At 43.0% G+C, this 25,485-nt stretch overlaps 1 protein-coding gene across 1 annotated transcript in view; it reads right to left on the bottom strand.

Moving 5' to 3' along the window:
• Positions 1-25,485, bottom strand: part of fer1l4 (fer-1 like family member 4) — a 477,640-nt gene that overhangs the window by 164,203 nt on the left and 287,952 nt on the right. The window contains 5 exon segments of the mRNA XM_073062298.1: positions 3,098-3,259; positions 4,783-4,896; positions 11,408-11,581; positions 12,995-13,129; positions 23,445-23,569. Of these exon segments, the coding sequence (XP_072918399.1) occupies positions 3,098-3,259; positions 4,783-4,896; positions 11,408-11,581; positions 12,995-13,129; positions 23,445-23,569 (710 nt within the window).

The following is a 25,485-nucleotide window of genomic DNA, read 5'->3' as shown; positions in this document are numbered from 1 at the left end:
TCAATCAACACCATTTTCACTTCCTCCTCATAACTCCTTCACCCCTTGTGATTCAAAGGTCCAGCAATCTCCACCTTGAATATGTCCAATAATCCTCAGGGTGAGTGGGCCTTTCAAAATTTCTGCCTCAAGCAAAAGAAATTTCCTTCCCTTGATGCTGAGTCCTTTGTTGTTTGTCATCAATATCAATGATCTGTATGATAATGTGGTCAACTGGGTCAGCAAATTTGTGGATGACACCAAGATTGGGGGTATAAAGCACAATGAGGCTTATCATGGCTTATAGCAGGATCTGAACTGGCTGAAAAATGACAGATGAAATTTAATGTAGAAAAATGCCTGATTAAACTTCGGTATGACCAGCCAGGGTAGGTCTTACATAGTGAACGGCCGGGCACTGAGGAGAGTGGTAGAACAAAGGGTTCTGGGAATATAGATCCATAATTCATTGTAAGTGATGTCACAGGCAGATAGGGTCATAAATAAATCTTTTAGCACATTGGCCTTCATAAATCAATGTACAAGAGATGGGATGTTATGTTGAAGTTGTATAAGATGTTGGTGAGGCTTAGTTTGGAGTATTTTGGTCACCTACCTACAGGAAAGATGTAAATAAGGTTGAACACGTACAGAGAAAATTTACAAGGATGTTGCCAGGTCTGGACAACCTGAGTTATAAAGAAAGATTGAATAGGCTAGGACTGCATTCCTTAGAATGTAGAAGATTGAGAGGAGATTTGAAAGAGGAATACAATATTGTGAGGTGTATAGATAGGGTAAATGCAAGCAGGCTTTTTCCACTGAGGTTCGGTGGGATCACAACCAGAGGTCATCGCTTAAGGATGAAAGATAAAAAGTTTAAGGGGAACATGAGGGGAAACTTATTCATTCAGAGGGCCAAGGGAGTATGGAATGAGCTGCCAGCACAAGTGATGTATGTGAGCTCCATTTCATTATTTAAGAGAATTTTGGATAGATATGTGGATAGTAGGGGTATAGGGCTATGGTCCCGGTGCAGGTTGATGAGTGTAGGCTGTTTAAGTGGTTTTGACATGGAACTGATAGGCCAAAGGGCCTATTTATGTATGGTACCTCTCTATGACTCTTTGACTCTAATCTCAAATAGGAGACTCTTTATTCTAAAATGATGCCTCCTAATTCTGGGCACACCAGGGGAAACATCCTTCAGCATCTACTTGGTTCTCTGATAAAGAAGAAGAGAGAGATGTATGACATGTTTCGGAAACAGGGATGAAGGGAAGGCAGTGGATGTTGTCTACATGGACTTCAGTAAGGCCATTGACAAGGTCTCGCATGGGAGGTTAGTTAGGGAGATTCAGTCGCTAGTTATACTTGGTGAGGTAGTAAATTGGATTAGACATTTGCTCAATGGGAGAAGTCAGATAGTGGGAGTGGAGGATTGCTTCTCTGAGTGGAGGCCTGTGACTAGTGGTGTACCACAGGGATCAGTGCTGGGTTCATTGTTATTTGTCATCTATATCAATGATCTGGATAATAATGTAGCAAATTGGATCAGCAAATTTGCTGATGATACAAAGATTGGAGGTGTGGTGGACAGTGAGGAAGGTTTTCAAAGTTTGCAGAGGGATTTGGACCAGCTGAAAAAAATGGGCTAAAAAATGGCAGATGAAGTTTAATACAGACAAGTGTGAGGTATTGCACTTTGGAAGGACAAACCAAGGTAGAACATACAAGGTAAATGATAGGGCACTGAGGAGTGCAGTAGAACAGAGGGATCTGGGAATACAGATACAAAATTCCCTAAAACTGGTGTCACAGGTAGATAGGGTCATAAAGAGAGCTTTTGGTACATTGACCTTTATAAATCAAAGTTGGAATGTTATGGTGAGGTTGTATAAGGCATTGGTGAGGCTGAATTTGGAGTATTGTGTGCAGTTTTGGTCACCGAATTACAGGAAGGATATTAATAAGGTTGAAAGAGTGCAGAAAAGGTTTACAAGGCTGTTGCCAGGAATTGAGAAACTTGAGTTACAGAGAAAGGTTGAATAGGTTAGGACTTTATTACCTGGAGTGTAGAAGAATGAGAAGAGATTTGATAGAGGTATATAAAATTATGATGAGTATAGATAGAGTGAATGCAAGCAGGCTTTTTCCACTGAGGCTAGGGGAGAAAAAAAACAGAGGACATGGGTTAAGGGTGAAGGGGGAAAAGTTTAAAGGGAACTTTAAAGGGGGAGTTTCATCACACAGAGAGTGGTGGGAGTGTGGAATGAGCTGCCAGATGAAGTAGTAAATGCGGGCTCACTTTTAACATTGACGAAAACCTTGTACAGGTACATAGATGAGAGGTGTATGGAGGGATATGGTCCAGATGCAGATCAGTGGTACTAGGCAGAAAAATGGTTCAGCACAGCCAAGAAGGGCCAGAAGGCTTGTTTCTGTGCTGTAATGTTCTATGGTTCTATGTACTTTTGATCTCAAAGTTCAAAAACTTCAAAATTCAAAGTAAAATTTATGATCAGAGTACATATATGTCACCACACACAGCCCTGAGTTTCTTTTCCCTATGGGCATACTCAGCAAATCTAAAGAACTGTGCCTATAAACAAGATCAAAAATGAATGCTAACATTGTATTTGCCTTTCTCACCACCAACTTAACCTGAAAATTAACCTTTAGAGAATCCTGTACCTCAGTTTTTTGTATTTTCTCTCCATTTAGAAAATAGTCAACGTTAGACCTCTTCTACCAATGTGCATGACCATGCACTTTCCAGCACTGTATTCCACCTGCACTTTCTTTGCCCATTCTCCTAATCTGTCTGTCCTGCTGTAGTCTCTCTACTTCCTCAAAACTACCTGCCCCTTCACCTGTCTTCATATCATCTGCAAACTTTGCAACAAAGCCATCAATTCCATCATCCAAATCATTGACGTGTAAAGGTGAAATGGATGAGGTGGTGGCATGGTGCTTTCAGGAGAAGATGATGAGTGAGAAGGGGTAAGCAGGGACATATTGGTTATGTGCCAGAAGTTTACACATCTTCATCTACATAAAACTTTACCAAACGAATTGTTGATAGATTGAACTTTTTCCAGAATAGTTTGCTACGCACCACTTCAAAATATTTTATAAGTTCAGTGAAGTTTGGATTCTCCTTGTAATTTGCAATGACTTCAGACTCTACTTTCTGTCCACCACATTCCATCGTCACTTGGGGCTGCTCCACCTCAAAAAGGTTTATACGTTTAAGGTCTCGGAGTCCCCAGAACAGAACCTAAAACAATAAAATGTCCTTTATACCTACTGGCAGATGATGTATTGAAAATTAACATGAAAATGCTAAAAGATTAACATTGAAACAAGTAATTGTGCAAAATAGAATACATTGGTTCAAACTATGTTCTTTCTGTACCCATAATTAAAAATAGTTCATTTAATTTGTGATTCATTCTACAGTTTAACATGTTTCAATTCTTCAGTGAGATAAGCAAGGCAGAACTCATTCTGCATTCCTACCGCTTAACAGCTTACAGTTTGGGAAGTGCTTTGAAGAGTAGCCTAGATGAGTGACAGCAATCATTTAGTGGAAAGCGCACAATGCTGACCAGGAGTCACAATGGTGGAGAGAAAAAAAACTGAGAGTGAATGAATAGTCATTTGAGTAATCCACTTTTTTCTGCAGATTACTGAGCTTTGAGAGTTGTTGGAAACTTAGTTAATCAGCAAAGTGGAGAATAGTCTATTTTGTTTCCTATTTGTACTTTTCAGATGTGGAAAGACACTAGGATGTCAGGAGATGGGCCACTTGCTGCAAGATACTTGCCCTCTGACGATGTGCAGGTGCAGTTGAACTTGTGTTTAATGGTAACACACAGGACCTGATGCTTATTTTGCTGATCATCAAGATTCATTAATTTAAACGATGGTCAATGCTTGACATTTGAGTTGTGCAAACATTATCCTATATGGAAGTATGCGTTGGGAGAATTAATTTAGATGGATAATTGTTGAAATGAGTGGCGGGAAGCGGACCCAAGTGTAGGACACAGGCACGGAGACTTGGCACAGAGACTGACTTGGACATGACTTGGGCACATAGTCTGGACTGGGGCTCTGAACCTCGACTTGGACTGGGGCTCTGAGCCTCGACTTGGACTGAACTGGAACACGGAGCCTGGAACTGGAGCATGGAGACGGCAACACTAAACAAAGACAGACGGTTCATATCTTGGCTCGGAGGAGCGGCAAACGGCCAGCAATCCTCAACTAGACACGAAGAGACAGAATTCCCAACTCGTAGTAGTGGCAAATGGCTGGACCTACTCAGCTGGGAACAAGACAACTAAACCAACTAACAACCAACACTACGAATCTTGACACAGAGTAGGTCATGAAACAGCAAACGGCTAGCAATCACTTAGCTGGACACGAGACGACCAAAAACAAACAACGACAGACCGCTCACATCCCGGCTCAGAGCAACGGCAAAACAGCCGGCAACACTCAGCTGGACATGAGACGACAAAAACGAACAATGACAGTCCATTTGTATCTTGGCTCGGAAGAGTATCCCTTATTCCTAGCGGCTCGGAAGACAGTCCCTTATTCTTGGCGGCTTGGAATGAGCATAGCCACACTGCTGAGGTGACGAACCAGCAGCGAGTAGATGTAAGCCGGAGCTTTTATGTTGCCAGTTCGAATAAGAATCAGGTGCCTCAATCAAGGAGCCAGGCAAAACATGGAGAAAAGGAAATCAACAATTAAAAAGTCAGCGGACCGGATCGTGACAATAATTACCTCAATTCTGAACTTCTTGAGTGTTGGCCGGATTGTCACAGGAATAATGAAATGTTTTTCCTGTACATCAAGAAATTCTGGATTCCTGGATTCCACATCTTCTGGCAGAGAAGGCTGAAACAGATCATAGGTAAGAGATGTTCCTCCACTTGTTTCACTTTGGTTAAACATTTTTTGAGCACATTCATGCCTCCTTTTGTTTACTTTGAAAAATTAGGTTAGACCCCAAATCTGTGAAATTCTGCCTCCTCAATGGGATTAGATCCTAATCTGTGGGATTCTACCCCTTCAATGGGATTAGACCCCAATCTGTGAGTTTCTGCCTCAATGGGATTAGACCCCAATATATGACATTCTGCCCCCTCAATAGGATTAGTCCTCAATCTGTGAGATTCTGCCTCCTCAATGGGATTAGACCCCAATATGTGGGATTCTGCCTTAATGGGATTAGTCCTCAATCTGTGAGATTCTGCCTCTTCAATGGGACTAGTCCGTAATCTGTGGGATTCTGCCTCAATGGGATTAGACTTCAATCTGTGAGATTCTACCCCCTCAATGGGATTAGGCCTTAATCAGTGGGATTCTGCCTCAATGCGTTAGACCTCAATCTGTGAGATTCTACCTCAAAGGGATTAGTCTTCAATCTGTAAGATTCTGGCTCCTCAATGGGATTAGGCCCTAATCTGTGGGATTCTGCCTCCTCAATGGGATTAGACCCCAATCTGTGGGATTCTGCCTCAATAGGATTAAAACTCAATCTATGGGATTCTGCTCCCTCAGTGGGATTAAACCCCAATCTATGGGATTCTGCCCCCCTCAATGGGAATGAAAATCCCTTCCCATCTGCATCATATCTCACTTTCCATTACTATTGATGCTCAACAAATCTCTCACTTTGAGAAGTTAAATGAATATGTTTGTACTCATACCAACTGTCCAAATTTACCCCTGACCTTAAGAATTCTAAAACACTTACTCAGTTTCTTTCATATAAACTATTTGGTATTTATCTCAAAATTATCCCAGTTGATAAATCAAATTTAAAGAAATAAAGGTTGTGTCTATATAAATCTTCACAGCAAATGTAAATTTGCAGGCAACTATTATGATGCTTAAATGAAAATGTCAATGGAACATGTCCAGGAACAGAACTTCCGTTAGATCATCATCTAGCGGTAGGAGAAACTAAAATCACCAAAAAATAATAATCATAGATTCCGTAAGGGGTTGTTATAAGAGCATAGGAGGTGAAATTAGGTATAGACCATTCAACTCCTCTTGCCCCCTCCAGCATTCACTCAGAACATGGTTAACTCTCTACCCCAGTACCACATTTCTGCACTGAACCAAAGTCCTCAACTCCCTTATATTGAAAATCGAATGATATCAGTCCTGATACACTTAATGATCAAGTTTCCAAAGTTCTCTTTGATAGAGAATACTTAGCTTTCAATTCTCAGAATACGGATCCCATTTGATTAAAGTGGAGCTTTTTCACTCTTGCACAATATTCTCTTAATATTTGTGCCTTCAATCAAAATCCCTTACATTATATTCAGTCATACGTTTAACTTCCAAATTTATGCCAATCTCAGATAACAATTCTAAGATTGTTTTTATCTGAGTTGTGTATTTTAATTGCTATCAGTTTTAAAAAGTCTCATCAAACTTACATTCTAAGTTCAGCCTATAGTATCCTTAATAAGAAGCCTAACAATTGGCAGGCAACACTGAAAACAGTATAAGACCAAAAGATATACGAGCAGAATTGTGCCATTTGGCCCCTTGAGTCTGCTCTGTCATTGATCATGGCTGATCCAATTTTTTTCTCAGCACCAACCACCCCATATCTCTTCATGCCCTGACCAATCAAGAATCATTTTGTCTGCAAACTTTGCAACAAAGCTCTCAATTCCATCATCCAACATGTTGATATATCACATAGAACACAGAACATAGAATAGTACAGCACATTACAGGCCCTTCGGCCCACAATGTTGTACTGACCCTCAAACCCTGTCTCCCACATAACCCCCCACCTTAAATTCCTCCATATACCTGTCAACAGTCTCTTAAACTTCACTAGTGTATCTGCCTCCACCACTGACTCAGGCAGTGCATTCCACACACCAACCACTATCTGAGTAAAAAGCCTTCCTCTAATATCCCGCTTGAACTTCCCTCCCCTTACCTTAAAGCCATGTCCTCTTGTATTGAGCAGTGGTGCCCTGGGGAAGAGGCGCTGACTATCCACTCTATCTATTCCTCTTAATATCTTGTACACCTCTATCATGTCTCCTCTCATCCTCCTTTTCTCCAGAGAGTAAAGCCCTAGCTCCCTTAATCTCTGATCATAATCCATACTCTCTAAACCAGGCAGCATCCTGGTAAATCTCCCCTGTACCCTTTCCATTGCTTCCACATCCTTCCTATACTGAGGTGACCAGAACTGGACACAGTACTCCAAGTGTGGCCTAACCAGAGTCTTATAGAGCTGCATCATTACCTGGCGACTCTTAAACTCTATCCCTTGACTTATGAAAGCTAACACCCCATAAGCTTTCTTAACTACCCTATCTACCTGTGAGGCAACTTTCAGGGATCTGTGGACATGTACCCCCAGATCCCTCTGCTCCTCCACACTGCCTTGGAGTTTGTCCTTCCAAAGTGTACCACCTCACACTTCTCTGGGTTGAACTCCATCTGCCACTTCTCAGCCCACTTCTGCATCCTATCAATGTCTCTCTGCAATCTTTGACAATCCTCTACACTATCCACAAAACCACCAACCTTTGTGTCGTCTGCAAACTTGCCAACCCATCCTTCTACCCCTACATTCAGGTCGTTAATAAAAATCACAAAAAGTAGAGGTCCCAGAACAGATCCTTGTGGGACACCACTAGTCACAACCCTCCAATCTGAATGTACTCCCTCCACCACGACCCTCTGCCTTCTGCAGGCAAGCCAATTCTGAATCCACCTGCCCAAACTTCCCTGGATCCCATGCTTTCTGACTTTCTGAATAAGTCTACCGTGTGGAACCTTGTCAAATGCCTTACTAAAATCCATGTAAATCACATCCACTGCACTACCCTCATCTATATGCCTGGTCATCTCCTCAAAGAACTCTATCAGGCTTGTTAGACATGATCTGCTCTTCACAAAGCCATGCTGACTGTCCCTGATCAGACCATGATTCTCTAAATGCCCATAGATGCTATCTCTAAGAATCTTTTCCAACAGCTTTCCCACCACAGATGTAAGGCTCACTGGTCTATAATTACCTGGACTATCCCTGCTACCTTTTTTGAACAAGGGGACAACATTCGCCTCCCTCCAATCCTCCAGTACCATTCCCGTGGACAACGAGGACATAAAGATCCTAGCCAGAGGCTCAGCAATCTCTTCACTCGCCTCATGGAGCAGCCTGGGGAATATTCCGTCAGGCCCCAGGGACTTATCCGTCCTAATGTATTTTAACAACTCCAACACCTCCTCTCCCTAATATCAACATGCTCAAGAACATCAACCTCACTCATATTGTCCTCACCGTCATCAAGTTCCCTCTCATTGGTGAATACTGAAGAGAAATATTCATTGAGGACCTCGCTCACTTCCACAGCCTCCAGGCACATCTTCCCACTTTTATCTCTAATCAGTCCTACTTTCACTTCTGTCATCCTTTTGTTCTTCACATAACTGAAGAATACCTTGGGGTTTTTCCTTTACCTTACTCGCCAAGGCCTTCTCATGCCCCCTTCTTGCTCTTCTCAGCCCCTTCTTAAGCTCCTTTCTTGCTACCCTATATTCCTCAATAGACCCATCCGATCCTTGCTTCCTAAACCTCATGTATGCTGCCTTCTTCCACCTGACTAGATTTTCCACTTCACTTGTCACCCATGGTTCCTTCACCCTACCATTCTTTATCTTCCTCACTGGGACAAATTTATCCTTAACATTCTGCAAGACATCCTTAAACATCGACCACATGTCCATAGTACATTTCCCTGCAAAAACATCATCCCAATTCACACCCGCAAGTTCTAGCCTTATAGCCTCATAATTTGTCCCTCCCCAATTAAAAATTTTCCTGTCCTCTCTGATTCTATCCTTTTCCATAATAATGCTGAAGGCCAGGGAGCGGTGATCACTGTCCCCCAGATGCTCACCCACTGACAGATCTGTGACCTGACCCGGTTCATTACCTAATACTAGATCTAGTATGGCATTCCCCCTAGTCGGCCTGTCAACATACTGTGACAGGAATCCATCCTGGACACACTTAACAAACTCTGCCCCATCTAAACCCTTGGAACTAATCAGGTGCCAATCAATATTAGGGAAGTTAAAGTCACTCATGATAACAACCCTGTTATTTTTGCACCTTTCCAAAATCTGCCTCCCAATCTGCTCCTCGGTATCTCTGCTGCTACCAGGGGGCCTATAATATACCCCCAATAGAGTAACTGCTCCCTTCCTGTTCCTGATTTCCACCCATACTGACTCAAAAGAGGATCCTGCTACATTACCTACCCTTTTTGTAGCTTTAATAGTATCCCTGACCAGTAATGCCACCCCTCCTCCCCCTTCCCCCCCTCTCTATCCCTTTTAAAGCACTGAAATCCAGGAATATTGAGAATCCATTCCTGCCCTGGTGCCAGCCAAGTCTCTGTAATGGCCACTACATCATAATTCCATGTATGTATCCAAGCTCTCAGTTCATCACCTTTGTTCCTGATGCTTCTTGCATTGAAGTACACACACTTTAGCCTTCTACCCTACTACCTTTACACCCTTTATTCTGCTTCTCTTTCCTCAAAGCCTCTCTATATGTTAGATCTGGATTTACTCCATGCACTTCTTTCACTGCTCTATCGCTCTGAGTCCCATCCCCCTTGAAAATTAGTTTAAACCCTCCTGAACCATGCTAGCAAACCTACCTGCAAGGATATTGCTCCCCCTTGAGTTCAGGTGCTACCCATCCAATCTGTACAGGACCCACCTTCCCCAGAAGAGATCCCAATGGTCCAAAAATCTAAAACCCTGCCCCCTGCACCAACTCCTCAGCCACACATTCAACTGCCATCTCCTCCAATTCTTACCATCGCTATCATGTAGCACTGGCAGCAATCCTGAGAACGCCACCCTTGAGGTCCTGTTCTTCAGCCTTCTGCCTAGTTCCCGAAACTCACACTTCAGGACCTCATCCCTCTTCCTGCCTATGTCGTTGGTACCAACATGTATCACGATTTCTGGTTGCTTCCCTCTCGTGCCAGGATGTCATGCACCCGGTCAGAGACATCCCGGACCCTGGCACTGGGAGGCAACAAACCATGCACGTATCCTTCTCACATCCACAAAATCTCCTGTCTGCTCCCCTGACTATAGAGTCTCCAATGACGACAGCTCTCCTCTTCTCCGTCCCACCCTTCTGCACCACAGGGTCAGACTCAGTGCCAGAGGCCCTGCCACCGTGGCTCACACCTGGTCAGTCATCCTCGCCAACAGTATCCAGGATGGTAAACTTATTATTCAGGGGAATGGGTACGGGGGTGCTCTGCACTACCTGTCTACTCTCCTTCGCTCCCCACCCCCCCCCGGACTGTCACCCAATGACCTGCTTCCCGCAGCCTAGGTGTGACTACCTCCCTGTAGCTCTCATCTATGACTGCCTCATTCTCCCTTATGAGTCGAAGGTCATCCAGCTGCTGCTCCAGATTGCTCACACGGTCTTCCAGATCGCCCAGCTGCATGCACTTCTGGCAGATGTGACTCTGCGGGAGTGGAAAGTTCCCCTATAAGACTGCCACATCTCACAGGAGAGGCACATCACCATCTCAGGAGGCAATGTAAAGACTAACTGGGAACAAGCTCGTCCTCCGCCTCTTCTCGTCGAAGCTTCTTGAGTCAAAGCTTCAAAGCTCCACTCTTTCACTGGCCGCATTCCACAGGCTGCTCCGCTTGAGCTACCCCTCTATTTATTTGTTTGAGCTTTTCAAACATAAAAAGAATCAGGCCCAACACAGATCCCTGTGGAACACAATTAGTCACTGGCAGCCAATCAGAAAAGGCTCCTTTTATTCCCACTCTTTACCTCCTGCCAATCAGCCACTTCTTTATCCATGCTAGAATCTGCCGTGTAATACTATGGGCTCATAGCTTGTTAAGCAGCCTCACGGGTGGCAACTTGTCAAAGGGCTTCTGAAAATCCAAGTGCACAACATCAACCAATTCTCCTTTGCCTATCCTGTTTGTTACTTCATCCCTAACCCTCCCTCCTGCCAACTGTACTGTCCTCATTATCACTTCACATTTCCTTTCACCTCTGCTGGAAAGGGCTGTGACTAGATTGATCATTTTCCCTACATGAAGAACCTTGTCCTTGCTTGACCATAGGAGCCCAACTTCTAGTCAAAACAACTCTAGCAAATTTGTCAAATATCATTTTCTTTGATTATCTTATGTATTTCTATATTATCTTTGGAAATTCTTCTATAACTTCCTCAATAATGGAATCCAGCATGGGTAACCGTGGGTACCTTGGGTAACTAAAGGTAATGAATAACTATCATTCACTTTAGCTATGGAGGCAAGTCAATGATTTGAGAAGGATTGGTTTTCCTACCTCTCCATATCCACTGTAATCGAGTTCGATCAGTTCAAAAGCTGCCAGCAGTTCACCACCCCTTGTTTTGCCTTTGTAAATGTCATGAAATTCTAAGGTTGGTTTCTCATATTTTTCTTCCTGCAGTTTAATCTGGGGAACTGCAAAAGCTCGTCCAAGGAATTCAGGGCTGCCCTGCAATTTATGGAATGGTACTGTTAGAAATTATCATTCAAACATGCCACGATACAAAATCACTGCAGATCTAAATGCAACATCACAGAAGACAGATATGAATTCTCAGTTTCTTTGCCAACTTTCATCTAGAGGCCTGGGTTGTTCATAGGAAGGAAGAGGTGGAGAATTAAATCCCCTCTATTCAGAGATGCTTTTCTGCACACCACTGTTGTAACATGTGGTTGAGTTACTGTTGCCTTCCTGTCAGCTTGAACCAGTCTGACCTTTCTCCTTTGACCTTTCTCAATAAGAAGGTGTTTTCACCCACAGAACTGTGCTCATTGGAATTTTTGTTTGTCGCGCCATTCTCTGTAAACTCTAGAGACTGCTGTGCATGGAACTCCCAGGAGATCAGCAGTTTCTGAGATACTCAAACCATCCCGCCTGGCAACAACAATCATCCCACAGTCAAATTCACTTAGATCACCTTTCTTCCTCATTCAGATTTCTGGTCTGAACAACAACTGAATGTCATAACCATGTCTGCATGCTTTTATGCATTGAGCTGCTGCTACATGATTGGCTAATTAGATATTTGCATTAACAAGCTGGTGTAGAGGTGTGTATAATAAAGTGGCTACTCAGTGTAATATGGACCCACACCCACTAGTACAATACCACAATGATATGCAAAAGCAGTCTTGTACTCACTGTACTGCACAGATGTTATACTGTGACAGATTTGTGTTCACTGTCCTTTAACCTTTGTGTCATACAGTTTCAGTTGTCTGAATATGGGCAGTGCCCATGTTACATAAGGGTTCTGTTCCTGCGTGTATTGCTCGACATATATACATACACCTTTAGTTAATGAAGAATAGCCCTAATTCATAATTAAACTCATACAATAAATACTGTATTCAGTGATTACTGAGTATCATGAAAGATTTTGTTATCCTAATTACTATCTTCAAGAAATATTGAAGAACTTGAGTAAATTTGGAATTCTGGTCATTAGTAATTCAGGGAGCCCATGTACAAATACAACATCTCTCATTTTTATGCATGAGGAAAATAACAATAGGGGGTTTTCCTGCACTAAAACTAAGGAAACAGAAGGTGAAAAATTCTTCAAATCATATATTAGAGACCATTTGTCATTTGTCCACAACCAACTGAACAAGAGGGGAAAGGACAGAATTTAGCTTTATGAAAGTAAGCAAGAGGAGATAATAGATGTCATGGAATGCATAAGAACTGACATTCCCCGGAAGCTGATGAATTCTATGCCGATAATTGTCATGGCATTTATACAACAGAAATAGACATGATGTCCTCCTATGTGCTACAGATATTTGTAATTCTATGAATAAAATGTAACATGGATTAAGTATTTTCATCCTGGTGATGTATTTTCTTTAAGAAACTCACAAAGCTGTTAAAGTCGAAGATATTGATGATGATTATGGGTGGATCATCCTTCAGTTCATCTTTACTTCCTTCAATGAGTATCTGATCAAACAACAACATCTCACACCACATTGGAGACAATGTTTCTTCCATGTACTGGGGAAGGATGTGAAAAAACAAAATCTGTCAGCCATTCTGCATTTCAGTAACGCTTATATAACATGAATCTAAAGCTCACGAAGAATATGATAACAAATCCAAAATCACTTGGGAACTACAACAGGCATGTACAGTACCCTTATACCTGGGGAAGGGTAAAATAAAGTGACCAGCTGGTAGTACAAAAGGATGACAAATTGAATGTTAAAGCTCCACTGATTAACCTCCTTGGTTTTGGCAAAAGGAGGGCAGGTAATCTCATTTATGCAAACTTTACTGATGGGAATCATGGCAGTAAATCAGGCATTAGACAATTAGCAGGGGAGGGGAGGGGAAAGGTAGAATCAGGGGTAGAAAAACAGGTGGATAGATAGGCAGATAGAGCTGGGCAGGGGAGGGAAAGGAACCCAGATGAGGGAGAGGAGAGGGAAGGTAGGGCCAGGAGAAGGAACTGAGGTGGACAGAGAGACAGATAGAGTTGGGTGGGGGAAGATAATGAAGCCAGATAACAAAGTGGAAAGGTTGAACAGGGGGAGAGAGGAGCTGGATGGAGCAGTAGGAGGGGGAAGGGAATGCTGTTTACCAGCATCTGGAAAATTCAGTATTCATAAAAACTTGGATAGTTTTCTCTGGTTTCAAATGGACCAATCCGAGGTGGACCAATATCCTTGTGGGTAGGTTTGCTAGAGCTGTTGGGGGTGGTTTAATCTAATATGGCAGGAGGATGGGAACCAGTATGATAGAGCTGAGGATGAGCCAGTAGGTTTACAAGTAGATGTTGGGTGTAATATGAATGGAAGGAAGGACAAGCCAATGATTGGGTACAAATGCAGACGGAGCAAAGAGTTAGGTTGTACCACAGAGGCAAAATTCAAAAGGGTGAAGAAAGCAGGACTGAAGGTGCTGTATTTAAATGTGTGTTGCATTCAAAATAACCTGGATGACCTGTGGCATAATTAGAGATTGGTCGGTATGAAGTTGTGGGCTTCATTGAGTTGTGGATGAAAGAAGACCATAGTTGGGAGCTTAACATCAAAGGATTTACTTTGTATCGAAAGGATAGACAGGAAGGAATAGGCAGTGGTGTGGCTCTGTTGGTAAGAGATGGAATTACATATTTAGAAAGAGGTGACATAGGGTCAGAGAATGTCAAATTTTTGTGGGTGGAGTTAAGAAATTGCAAGAGTAAAAAAAAATTATGGGAATCCAAATAGTAGCCAAGGTGTGGGGTTGAGATTTCAAAGAGAGCTGGAAAGGGCATGTAATAAGGTTAATGACACAATTGCAATGGGAGATTTCAATATGCAAAGGGATTGGGAAAATTGGGTTGGTATCAGATCACTAGATGGGTAATTTATTGAATGTCTGTGAGATGGCTTTTTAGAGCAGCTTTTTAGAGGCAAGTGTATAAGACCATAACACATAGAAGCAAAATTAGGCCATTCAGCCCATCATGTTTTCTTTGCCATTCCATCATGGCTGACACCGGATCTCACTCAACTCCATACACCTGCCCTCTTGCTATATCCTTTGATGCCCAGACTGATCAGGAAACTATCAACATCCGCCTTAAATATAACCACAGACTTGGCCTCAATGGGAGTCTGTGGTAGACCATTCCACAGATTTACTATTCTCTGGCTAAAAGAACTCTTCCTTACTTATATAACATATAACCATAGAACAATTACAGCACAGAAACAAGCCATCTCGGCCCTTCTAGTCCGTGCCAAACGCTTACTCTCACCTAGTCCCACCGACCTGCACTCAGCCCATAACCCTCCATTCCTTTCCTGTCCATATACCTATCCAATTTTTTAATAACTTCTATTATAAAGGGTCGCCCTCTAGTTCTGGATACCCCCATCATAGGAAACAAAACCTCCACATCCAGCCCATCTAGTCCTTTCAACATTTGGTAGGTTTCAATGAGATCCCCATGCATTCTCCTGAATTCCAGTGAGTACAGGCCCAAAGCTGCCAAATGCTCCTCATATGTTAACCCCTTCATTCCTGGAATCATCCTTGTAAACATCTTCTGGATTATCTCAAATGACAACACATCCTTTCTGAGATATGGGGCCCAAAACTGTTGACAATACTGACTAGTGTCTTATAAAGTCTCAGCATTATCTCCTTGCTTTTATATTCTATTCCCCTTGAAATAAATGCCAACATTGCATTTGCCTTCTTCACCACAGACTCAACCTGTAAGTTAACCTTCTGGGAGTCTTGCACGAGGATTCCCAAGTCCTTCTGCACCTCTGATGTTTGAACCTTCTCCCAAATTAGATAATAGTCTGCACTATTGTTTCTTTTACCAAAGTTCATTGTCATATCACTCCAGTAGAAGTGGTAGAGGCAGGTTCAGTATTGTCATTTAAAGTAAAATTGGATAGGTATACGGATAGGAAAGGAATGGGGGGTTATGGGCTGAGTGCGGGCCAGTGGGACTAGGTGAGTGTAAGTGTCGGCACGGACTAGAAGGGCCGAGATGGCCTGTTTCCGTGCTGTAATTATTATATGGTTATATATTTCCCAACACTGTATATCCCATCTGCCACAATTCTGGTCATTCTTACAATTTGTCTAAGTCCTGTTGTAGTTGTTTTGTTTCCTCAGCACTACCCACATCTCCACCTATCTTTGTAACATCAGCAAACTTTGCCACAAAGCCATCAATTCCATTATCCAAATCACTGACAATGTGAAAAGTAGCAGTCTCAATACTGACCACTGAGGAATACCACTAGTCGCTGGCAACTAACTAGAAAAGGCCCCCTTTTTTCCACTCACTGCCTCCTGTCTGTCAGTCATTCTTCTATCCTTGCCAGTATCCTTCCTGTAATACCATAGGATTTTATTTTGTTAAGCATCCTTATGTGTGGCACCTTATCAAATGCCTTCTGAAAATCCAAGTAAATGACATCCACTGCCTCTCTTTTGTCCACCCTGTTACTTACTTCCTCAAAGAACTGTGACAGATTTGTCAGGCAAGATTTCCCTTGACAGAAACCATGCTGACTTTGACTTATTTTATCATTAGTCTCCCAGTACCTTGAAACCTCATCCTTGATAATAGACTCCAACACTTTCCCAATCAATGGGATTAGGCTAACTGGACTATAATTTCCTTTCTTTTGCCTTCCTCCCTTCTCAAAGAGTGGATTGATATTTGCAATCTTCCAGTCCTCTATGTCTACGTCAGAATCAAGTGATTCTTGAAAGATCATGACCAATGCATCCATTATCTCTTCAGCAGCTTCTCTCAGGACCATTTGGTCCAGGCGACTTATAACCATAACATATAACGATATAACAATTACAGCACGGAAACAGGCCATCTCGGCCCTTCTAGTCCATGCTGACGCTTACACTCACCTAGTCCCACTGGCCCACACTCAGCCAATAACCCTCCATTCCTTTCCTGTCCATATACCTATCCAATTTTACTTTAAATGACAATACTGAACCTGCCTCTACCACTTCTACTGGAAACTCATTCCACACAGCTACAACTCTCTGAGTAAAGAAATTCCCCCTCGTGTTACCCTTAAACTTTTGCCCCCTAACTCTCAAATCATGTCCTCTTGTTTGAATCTCCCCTACTCTCAATGGAAAAAGCCTATCCACGTCAACTCGATCTATCCCCCTCATTATTTTAAATACCTCTATCAAGTCCCCCCTCAACCTTCTACGCTCCAAAGAATAAAGACCTAACTTGTTCAACCTTTCTCTGTAACTTAGGTGCTGAAACCCAGGTAACATTCTAGTAAATCTTCTCTGTACTCTATTTTGTTGATATCTTTTCTATAATTTGGTGACCAGAACTGTACACAATACTCCAAATTCGGCCTTACCAATGCCTTCTACAATTTTAACATTACATCCCAACTCCTATACTCAATGCTCTGATTTATAAAGGCCAGCATACCAAAAGCTTTCTTCACCACCCTATCCACATGAGATTCCACCTTCAGGGAACTATGCATCATTATTCCTAGATCACTCTGTTCTACTGCATTCTTCAATACCCTACCATTTAGCATGTATGTCCTATTTGGATTATTCCCACCAAAATGTAGCACCTCACACTTATCAGCATTAAACTCCATCTGCCATCATTCAGCCCACTCTTCTAATTGGCCTAAATCTCTCTGTAAGCTTTGAAAACCTACTTCATTATCCACAACGCCACCTACCTTCTGACTAATCTGAGATCAAGTAATGGGGGAGACAGTTAGAGCAGTGGTGTGCTCCGTATGCAGTATGTGGGAGGTCATGGTCAACACAGTTGTCCCTGATGACCACACCTGCAAAAGGTGCATCCAGCTGCAGCTCCTATCAGACAGAGTTAGGGAATTGGAGCAGGAGCTGGATGAACTACGGATCATTCAGGAGGCAGAGGCAGAGATAGATAAGAGTTATCAGGAGGTAGTCACACCGAAAAGACAGGAGGTAGACAAATGGGTGACAGTCGAGAGGCAGGGGGAGCAGACAGAGAGAGCAGAGCACCCCTGTGGCCGTTCCCATCAACAATAAGTATACCGTTTTGGATACTGTTGGTGGGGATGACCTACCAGGAACAAGTTGCAGTGGTCCTGTCTCTGGCACTGAGGTTGGACCCTCGACCAGGAAGGGGAGGAGGGAAGAGAGCGGTAGTGATAGGGGATTCTATAGTCAGGGGGAGGATAGGAGATTTTGTGGGGAAGATCGGGAGTCTCGGATGGTATGTTGCCTCCCTGGTGCCGGGGTCCGGGACGTCTCAGATCAGGTGCGGGTTATTCTCGAGAGGAAGGGCAAGAATCCAGATGTTGTGGTCCATGTAGGGACCAATGACGTGGGTAGGATGAGTGAGGGGGTCCTGCGTAGTGAGTTCAGGGAGTTAGGTGCGAAGCTGAAGGGCAGGACCTCCAGGGTAACAATCTCAGGATTGCTACCTGTGCCACGTGCGAGTGAGGCAAGGAACAGAAGGATTATACAGATTAATACGTCGCTGAGAGGATGGTGCAGGAGGGAGGGCTTCAGGTTTTTAGATAATTGGGCTTTGTTCCAGGGAAGGTGGGATCTGTTCCGACGGGACGGTTTACACCTGAACTGGAGCAGTACTAACATTCTTGCAGGAAAGTTTGCTAGTGCTGCTCAGGGGGGTTTAAACTAAATTTGCAGGGGGCAGGGATCCAGAATGCGAGAGAGGATAGCGAGATGAAGAATAAAGGACAGGTGGGGACTACACGGTTCTGAAATATTAAGTGTGTTGTAGAGAAAGGTGAGGCGGAACAAGTGATAAGGAGGACACATGTACAGAGGGATGGTCTGACGGAACATGGAGTTAAATGTGCAGAAAGAATAAGTAAATTTAGGAAGGACAACAAAATTCAAGGGGCGTATAGCCCGATGGGAGTTCGGGGAGCTGGGTTAAGCACAATAGGCAGCGATTTAAACAGAGAGAGGAGAAATGGGCTAAAAATTCTATATCTGAATGCACGAAGTGTCAGAAATAAGGCGGATGAGCTTGAAGCTCAGGTGCAAATGGGTAACTATGATGTTGTTGGGATAATGGAGACATGGCTGCAGGGAGATCAGACCTGGGAAATAAATTTACAAGGGTATACGTGCTATTGTAGGGACAGAAATGTGGGCAGAGGGGGTGGGGTGGCCCTGTTGGTGAGGAATGAGATTCAGTCCTTTGCAAGGGGGGGACATAGGGTCAGGAGAAGCAGAGTCTGTGTGGATAGAACTGAGGAACAGTAAGGGCAAAAGGACCCTAATGGGTGTTGTCTACAGGCCACCAAACAGTAGCATGGATATTGGGTGCAAGTTGAATAGGGAGTTAACATTGGCATGTGGCAAAGGTAATGTCGTAGTAGTTATGGGGGATTTCAACATGCAGGTGAACTGGGAGAATCAGGTTGGTGCTGGACCCCAGGATAGGGAGTTTGTAGAGTGCCTACGGGATGCATTCTTGGAACAGCTTGTACAAGAGCCAACCAGGGACAAGGCTATTCTGGATTTAGTCTTGTGTAATGAACAGAATTTGATAAGTGATCTTGAAGTAAAGGAGCCATTAGGAGGTAGTGACCATAATATGATAAGTTTTTATTTGCAATTTGAGAAGGATAAGGGCAGATCGGAGGTGTCGGTGTTGCAGTTGAATTGGGGAAACTATGGAGCCATGAGGGAGGAGCTGGCCAAAGTTAACTGGACCGATATCCTAGCAGAAAAGACAGTGGAACAGCAATGGCAGGTATTCTTGGGAATAACGCACAAGGTGCAAAATCAGTTCATCCCCCGGAGAAGGAAGGATTCAAAGGGGGGAAAGGGGCCACAGTGGTTGAAAAAGCAAGTCAGAGATTGCATAGCATTAAAAAAAAAAGGAAATATGACAGAGCTAAGATGAGTGGGAGGACAGATGGTTGGGAAATTTTTAAGGAACAACAGAACTTAACTAAAAAGGCAATATGGGGAGAAAAAATAAGGTACGAACGCAAGCTAGCCAGGAATATAAAGGAGGATAGCAAAAGCTTTTTTTAGGTATGTGAAGAGAAAGAAGATAGTTAAGAACAATGTTGGGCCCTTGAAGAATGAATTGGGTGAAATTGTTATGGGAAACAGAGAAATGGCAGAAGAATTTAATAAGTACTTTAGATCTGTCTTCACTAGGGAAGACACAAGCAATCTCCCAGATGTATGGATGGGCCAAGGACATAGGGTAACAGAGGAAATGAAACAGATTGACATTAGGAAGGAAACGGTGATGAGTAGACTGATGGGACTGAAGGCTGACAAATCCCCAGGTCCAGATGGTCTGCATCCTAGGGTACTAAAGGAGGTGGCCCTGGAAATTGCGGATGAATTGGTAATCATTTTCCAATGTTCCTTAGATTCAGGATCAGTTCCTGAGGATTGGAGAATGGCTAATGTTATCCCACTTTTTAAGAAAGGAGGGAGGGAGAAAACAGAGAACTATCGTCCTGTCAGCCTAACATCAGTAGTGGGGAAGATGCTAGAGTCCATTATTAAAGATGAAATAGTGGCATATCTAGATAGCAGTGATAGGATTGGGCCGAGCCAGCATGGATTTACCAAGGGCAAATCATGCTTGACTAATCTATTGGAGTTTTTCGAGGATGTAAGCAGGAAGTTAGACAAGGGAAATCCAGTGGATGTAGTGTACCTAGATTTTCAGAAGGCATTTGATAAGGTCCCACATAGGAGATTGGTGGGTAAAATCAGAGCTCATGGCATTGGGGGGAAGATATTGACATGGATAGAAAACTGGTTGGCAGATAGAAAGCAAAGGGTAGTGGTGAATGGGTGTTTCTCGGAATGGCAGATGGTGACTAGTGGGGTGCCACAGGGCTCGGTATTGGGACCACAGCTGTTTACGATTTACATCAATGATTTAGATGAAGGCATTGAGAATAACATCAGCAAGTTTGCTGATGATACTAAGCTGGGTGGCAGTGTGTCATGTGATGAGGATGTTAGGAGAATCCGGGGTGACTTGGATAGGCTGGGTGAGTGGGCAGATACTTGGCAGATGATGTTTAATGTGAATAAGTGTGAGGTTATCCACTTTGGGAGCAAGAACAGGAAGGCAGATTATTATCTGAATGGTGTAGAGTTAGGTAAGGGAGAAATACAAAGAGATCTAGGAGTCCTTGTTCATCTATCACTGAAGGTGAATGAGCAAGTGCAGCATGCAGTGAAGAAGGCTAATGGAATGTTGGCCTTTATTACAAAGGGAATTGAGTACAAGAGCAAGGAAATCCTTTTGCATTTGTACAGGGCCCTGGTGAGACCACACCTGGAGTATTGTGTACAGTTTTGGTCTCCAGGGTTAAGGAAGAACATCCTGGCTGTAGAGGAAGTGCAGCATAGATTCACGAGGTTAATTCCTGGGATGTCCGGACTGTCTTATGCAGAGAGGTTAGGGAGACTGGGCTTGTACACGCTGGAATTAAGGAGATTGAGAGGGGATCTGATTGCAACATATAAGATTATTAAGGGATTGGACAAGATAGAGGCAGGAAATATGTTCCAGATGCTGGGAGAGTTCAGTACTAGATGGCATGGTTTGAGAATAAGGGGTAGGACATTTAGGACAGAGTTAAGGAAAAACTTCTTCTCCCAGAGAGTTGTGGGGGTGTGGAATGCACTGCCTCGGAAGGTAGTGGAGGCCAATTCTCTGGATGCTTTCAAGAAGGAGCTAGATAGGTATCTTATGGATAGGGGAATCAAGGGATATGGGGATAAGGCAGGAACCGGGTATTGATAATAGATGATCAGCCATAATCTCAGAATGGCAGTGCAGGCTCAAAGGGCCGAATGGTCTACTTCTGCACCTATTGTCTATTGTCTACCTTAGTAGCATCTGCATATCCACCTTAAGACCTTTCAGTTTGCCTTGCAATTTTTCTTTTCTAATAGCAATGCCACTCACACCTACTCCCTGATATGCAGACCTCTGGCACACTGCTAGTATCTTCCACAGTGAAGACAGATGCAAAGTACCCAAAAATTTCAACTCCCATTTCTTTGTCCCACATTACTACCTCATCGGCATCATTTGTCAGCAGTCCAATATCAACTCTCACCTCTCTTTTACTCTTTATATAACTGGAAAAACTTTTAGTATCCTGCTTTGTATTATTGGCTAGTTTGCCCTCATATTTCATCTTTTCCCTTCTTATAGCTTTTTAGTTGTTTTTTGTTGGATTTTAAAGCTTCCCAATCATTCAACTTCCCACTCACTTATGCTACCTTATATTCCCTTGGTTTTTATGTAATCCTTAACTTCCTTTGCCAGCTATGATTGCTTACCCCTGCCATTTGAGACATCTGTTTCCTCAGTTGGACATATCTATCCTGCACCTTGTGAACTATTCACAGAAACTTCAGCCATCTCTGCTCTGTCATCATCCCTGCCTGTATCCTCCTCCAATCCTCCCGGGCAAGCTCCTCTCTCATGCCTCTGTAATTCCCTTTATTCCATTGCAATACTGATACATATGAAAGATGCTTCTCCCTCTCAAATTGCTGCATGAATTCAATTATTTTATGATCATTGTCTCCTAAGGGTTCCTTTATGTTAAGCTCCTTAATAAGACTTGGGTTATTACAGAACACCCAATCTAAGATAGCCTATGGGGTTGAGGGGTCCGGCATCAGCCATAGTGAAATTTTGAAGCAGGCTTGATGGGCTGAATGGCCTAATTCTGCTCCTGTGTCTTATAGTCTTATAGGTATGGAATTAATGCAAGCAAATGGGATTACAGATAGGCAAGATAGTTCACAATGGCATTTTCTGTGTTTTACAATTCTACCACCCCGTGAGAGGTAAAGAATGGGTAGTTAATCAGAGTCTATTTCCAGGGTCAGGATGTCGAAAATAAGGGGGCATAAGTTTCTGCTTTTAATATATTCTCCCAAGAGGATGAATATATTAAAATGAGAAAGTTTAAATTCACTGCTAGAAATATATGAGATATGACAGATATTTACACATGTAGGGAACAGAGGGATATGAATCATCCTGTACACAGGCTGATTGAATTAGTTTAATTTGGCAAAATCTTTGGTGCAGATAGTGTCACTGAGTGAGACACCATGAACATGATGGGTCAGAATGGCTGTAACTGTCCTGCACTGTAGTATAATTATATTAGGACACAACGGCTTCCCATATAAAGATGGCATGCCATGTGGAGCTCAGAATATCCTGTCCAGAATATGAGGGGCAATCATCTGCTTTTCTTGCTGTAAAAAAGTGCTTGTGAACTATTTTTACCACTCCTGTTACTGGACAAAAACAGCCTAATCATGTTTGTACTTCAAGGATTAACAGGATCTTTTATTACTGCTGCCGCAAAGTTAAGAAATTTCATGACATATTCTGGTAATATTAAACCCGACTCTGAGAATTGTTATTTGTCAGTGGCCTTCAAAAATACATTGAAACTTCATGTTCTAAGTTCAATCTCCATCTTCCCCAGACAGTACCTAGCAAGGATAATGCTATCAATATGTCAGACTGAACAGGAAGCGGGAATCTATTTTGTGCTTGCATCTCAAAGCACCTGTTCTTCCCTTCGTTCATTCTGAAATTAAGCTGCATTTCAATAACCCTGTATTTTCTTCATCTAATTTAAAAATAACCATTAAGTCCAGATCGAGAGATTCCAAATCCTTCAGGTTTGAACATACATTAGTGAATGTGGGCCACATGACCAAGCATATTGAAACATTTCAAAAATTGCACTAATTACACAAAATATAAATGAACATTACATTGTTTCAAGTTTCTTACTCTGGTTGATTGACACTGAGTTGAAAACACAACTCTTGCAAAGGGATCTGATAATCCAGTCTGGTCAGCTGCAAGCAATCCTCGGGCTTGGTACATGTGAGCGCGCAGCTGGAAATAACTGTTGTCTGTCAGCAAGAAAAAGATATTCAGTCACATAAAACAAAACAAAGAGCCTTGTAAATCAACCTCAAACCCTGGCCCTGGAGAGCGTGCATAGGAGATTCACCAGTGTGTTGCCTAGATTACAGGAACTCAATTATGGAGAGAGATTGGACAGAGTGGGGTTGTTTTCCCTTAAGTGAAGGAGGCAGAGGGATGACCTAATAAGAGGCAAGATAGGACAGATAGTCTTTTTCCAAGGGTAGGGGTATTAAAAAAAAAGAGAATAGTTCTAAGATGAAGAGAAGGGGATGTGGCAGGCAGGAGAGTGGTTGGTATCTGGAACTCACGGCTGGGGGACATAGTGCAATCAGATACGATGTCTGGATTTGAGGCATTTAGACAGACACTGAAATAGGCACAGTACAGAAGGATATGGACCTAATGCAGGCAATGGGACTTGAGTGGATGGGTAAAAGGATCGACACAGGGCCTGTTTCTGTGCTGTACTTCTCAATGACACTTCACAGCAATACAAAATCTGACACCTTGCACTCAGTCCTCACAGAAGAACGGCACCAACTGTTCTACGACTCTCTAATTATCCCAGTAATTCCTTGTGCCTCAATGAAAAAAATACCTTTGTAATCTCTAATTAACCCTACCTATTTTATTACCTGCTTAATATTAAATAGGACTAAGAAAGATTGTGGATCCAGAACTGGCTTGCCCACAGAAGGCAAAGAGTGGTTGTAGATGGGTCATATTCTGCATGGAGGTCAGTCACCAGTGGAGTGCCTCAGGGATCTGTTCTGGGACCCTTACTCTTTGTGCTTTTCATAAATGACCTGGATGAGGAAGTGAATGGATGGGTTAGCAAGTTTGCTGATGACACAAAGGTTGGAAGTGTTGTGGATAGTATGGAAGGCTGTCAGAGGTTACAGCAGGACATTGATAGGATGCAGAACTGGGCTGAGAAGTGGCAGATGGAGTTCAACCCAGATAAGCGTGAGGTGGTTCATTTTGGTAGGTCAAATATGATGGCAGAATATCGTATTAATGGTAAGACTCTTGGCAGTGTGGAGGATCAGAAGGATCTTGGGGTCTGAGTCCACAGGATGCTCAAAGCAGCTGTGCAGTTTGACTCTGTGGTTAAGAAGGTGTATGGTGTATTGGGCTTCATCAATCGTAGAAGTGAATTTAGGAGCCGAGAGGTAATGTTGCAGCTATATAGGACCCTGGTCATACCCCACTTGGGGTGTTGTGCTCAGTTCTGGTCACCTCACTGCAGGAAGGATGTAGAAGCCATAGAAAGGGTGCAGAGGAGATTTACAAGGATGTTGCCTGGATTGGGGAGCATGCCTTATGAAAACAAGGTTGAGTGAACTCGGCCTTTTCTTCTTGGAGTGACCGAGGATGAGGGGTGACCTGATAGAGGTGTATAAGATGATGAGAGGCATTGAACGTGTGGATAGTCAGAGGCTTTTTCCCAGTGCTGAAATGGTTGCCACAAGATGGCTCTGGGGAGTAGGTACAGAGGAGATGACAGGGTTACGTTTTTTCACGCAGAGATTGGTGAGTGCGTGGAATGGGCTGCTGGCAAAGGTGGTGGAGGCAGATACGATAGGATCTTTTAAGAGACTTTTGGATAGGTACATGGTGCTTAGAAAAATAGAGAGCTATGGGTAACCCTAAGTAATTAGGGCCTGTATTGTGCTGTAGGTTTTCTATGATTCTATGTGGGGGGGGGGGGGGTCATTAGTTCCTAGAATTGTACAGCACAGAAAGAGGCATACTGTCTACAAAAATCTCATCAGCATATAATATGACCATACATTTCTTGCCCTTTTATGTGCCTCTCTAAATGCCTCAAAGGCAGTGATTACACCACCTCCTATGGTAGTGCATTCCATATATCATCCACTCTCCTGCCCTCAGCTCC

Source organism: Hemitrygon akajei, chromosome 11 (genome assembly GCF_048418815.1).
Source record: "Hemitrygon akajei chromosome 11, sHemAka1.3, whole genome shotgun sequence".
Lineage (NCBI taxonomy): Eukaryota > Metazoa > Chordata > Chondrichthyes > Myliobatiformes > Dasyatidae > Hemitrygon > Hemitrygon akajei.
Note: the sequence above shows the minus strand (reverse complement) of the source record. Positions and strands in the feature narration are given on the sequence as shown.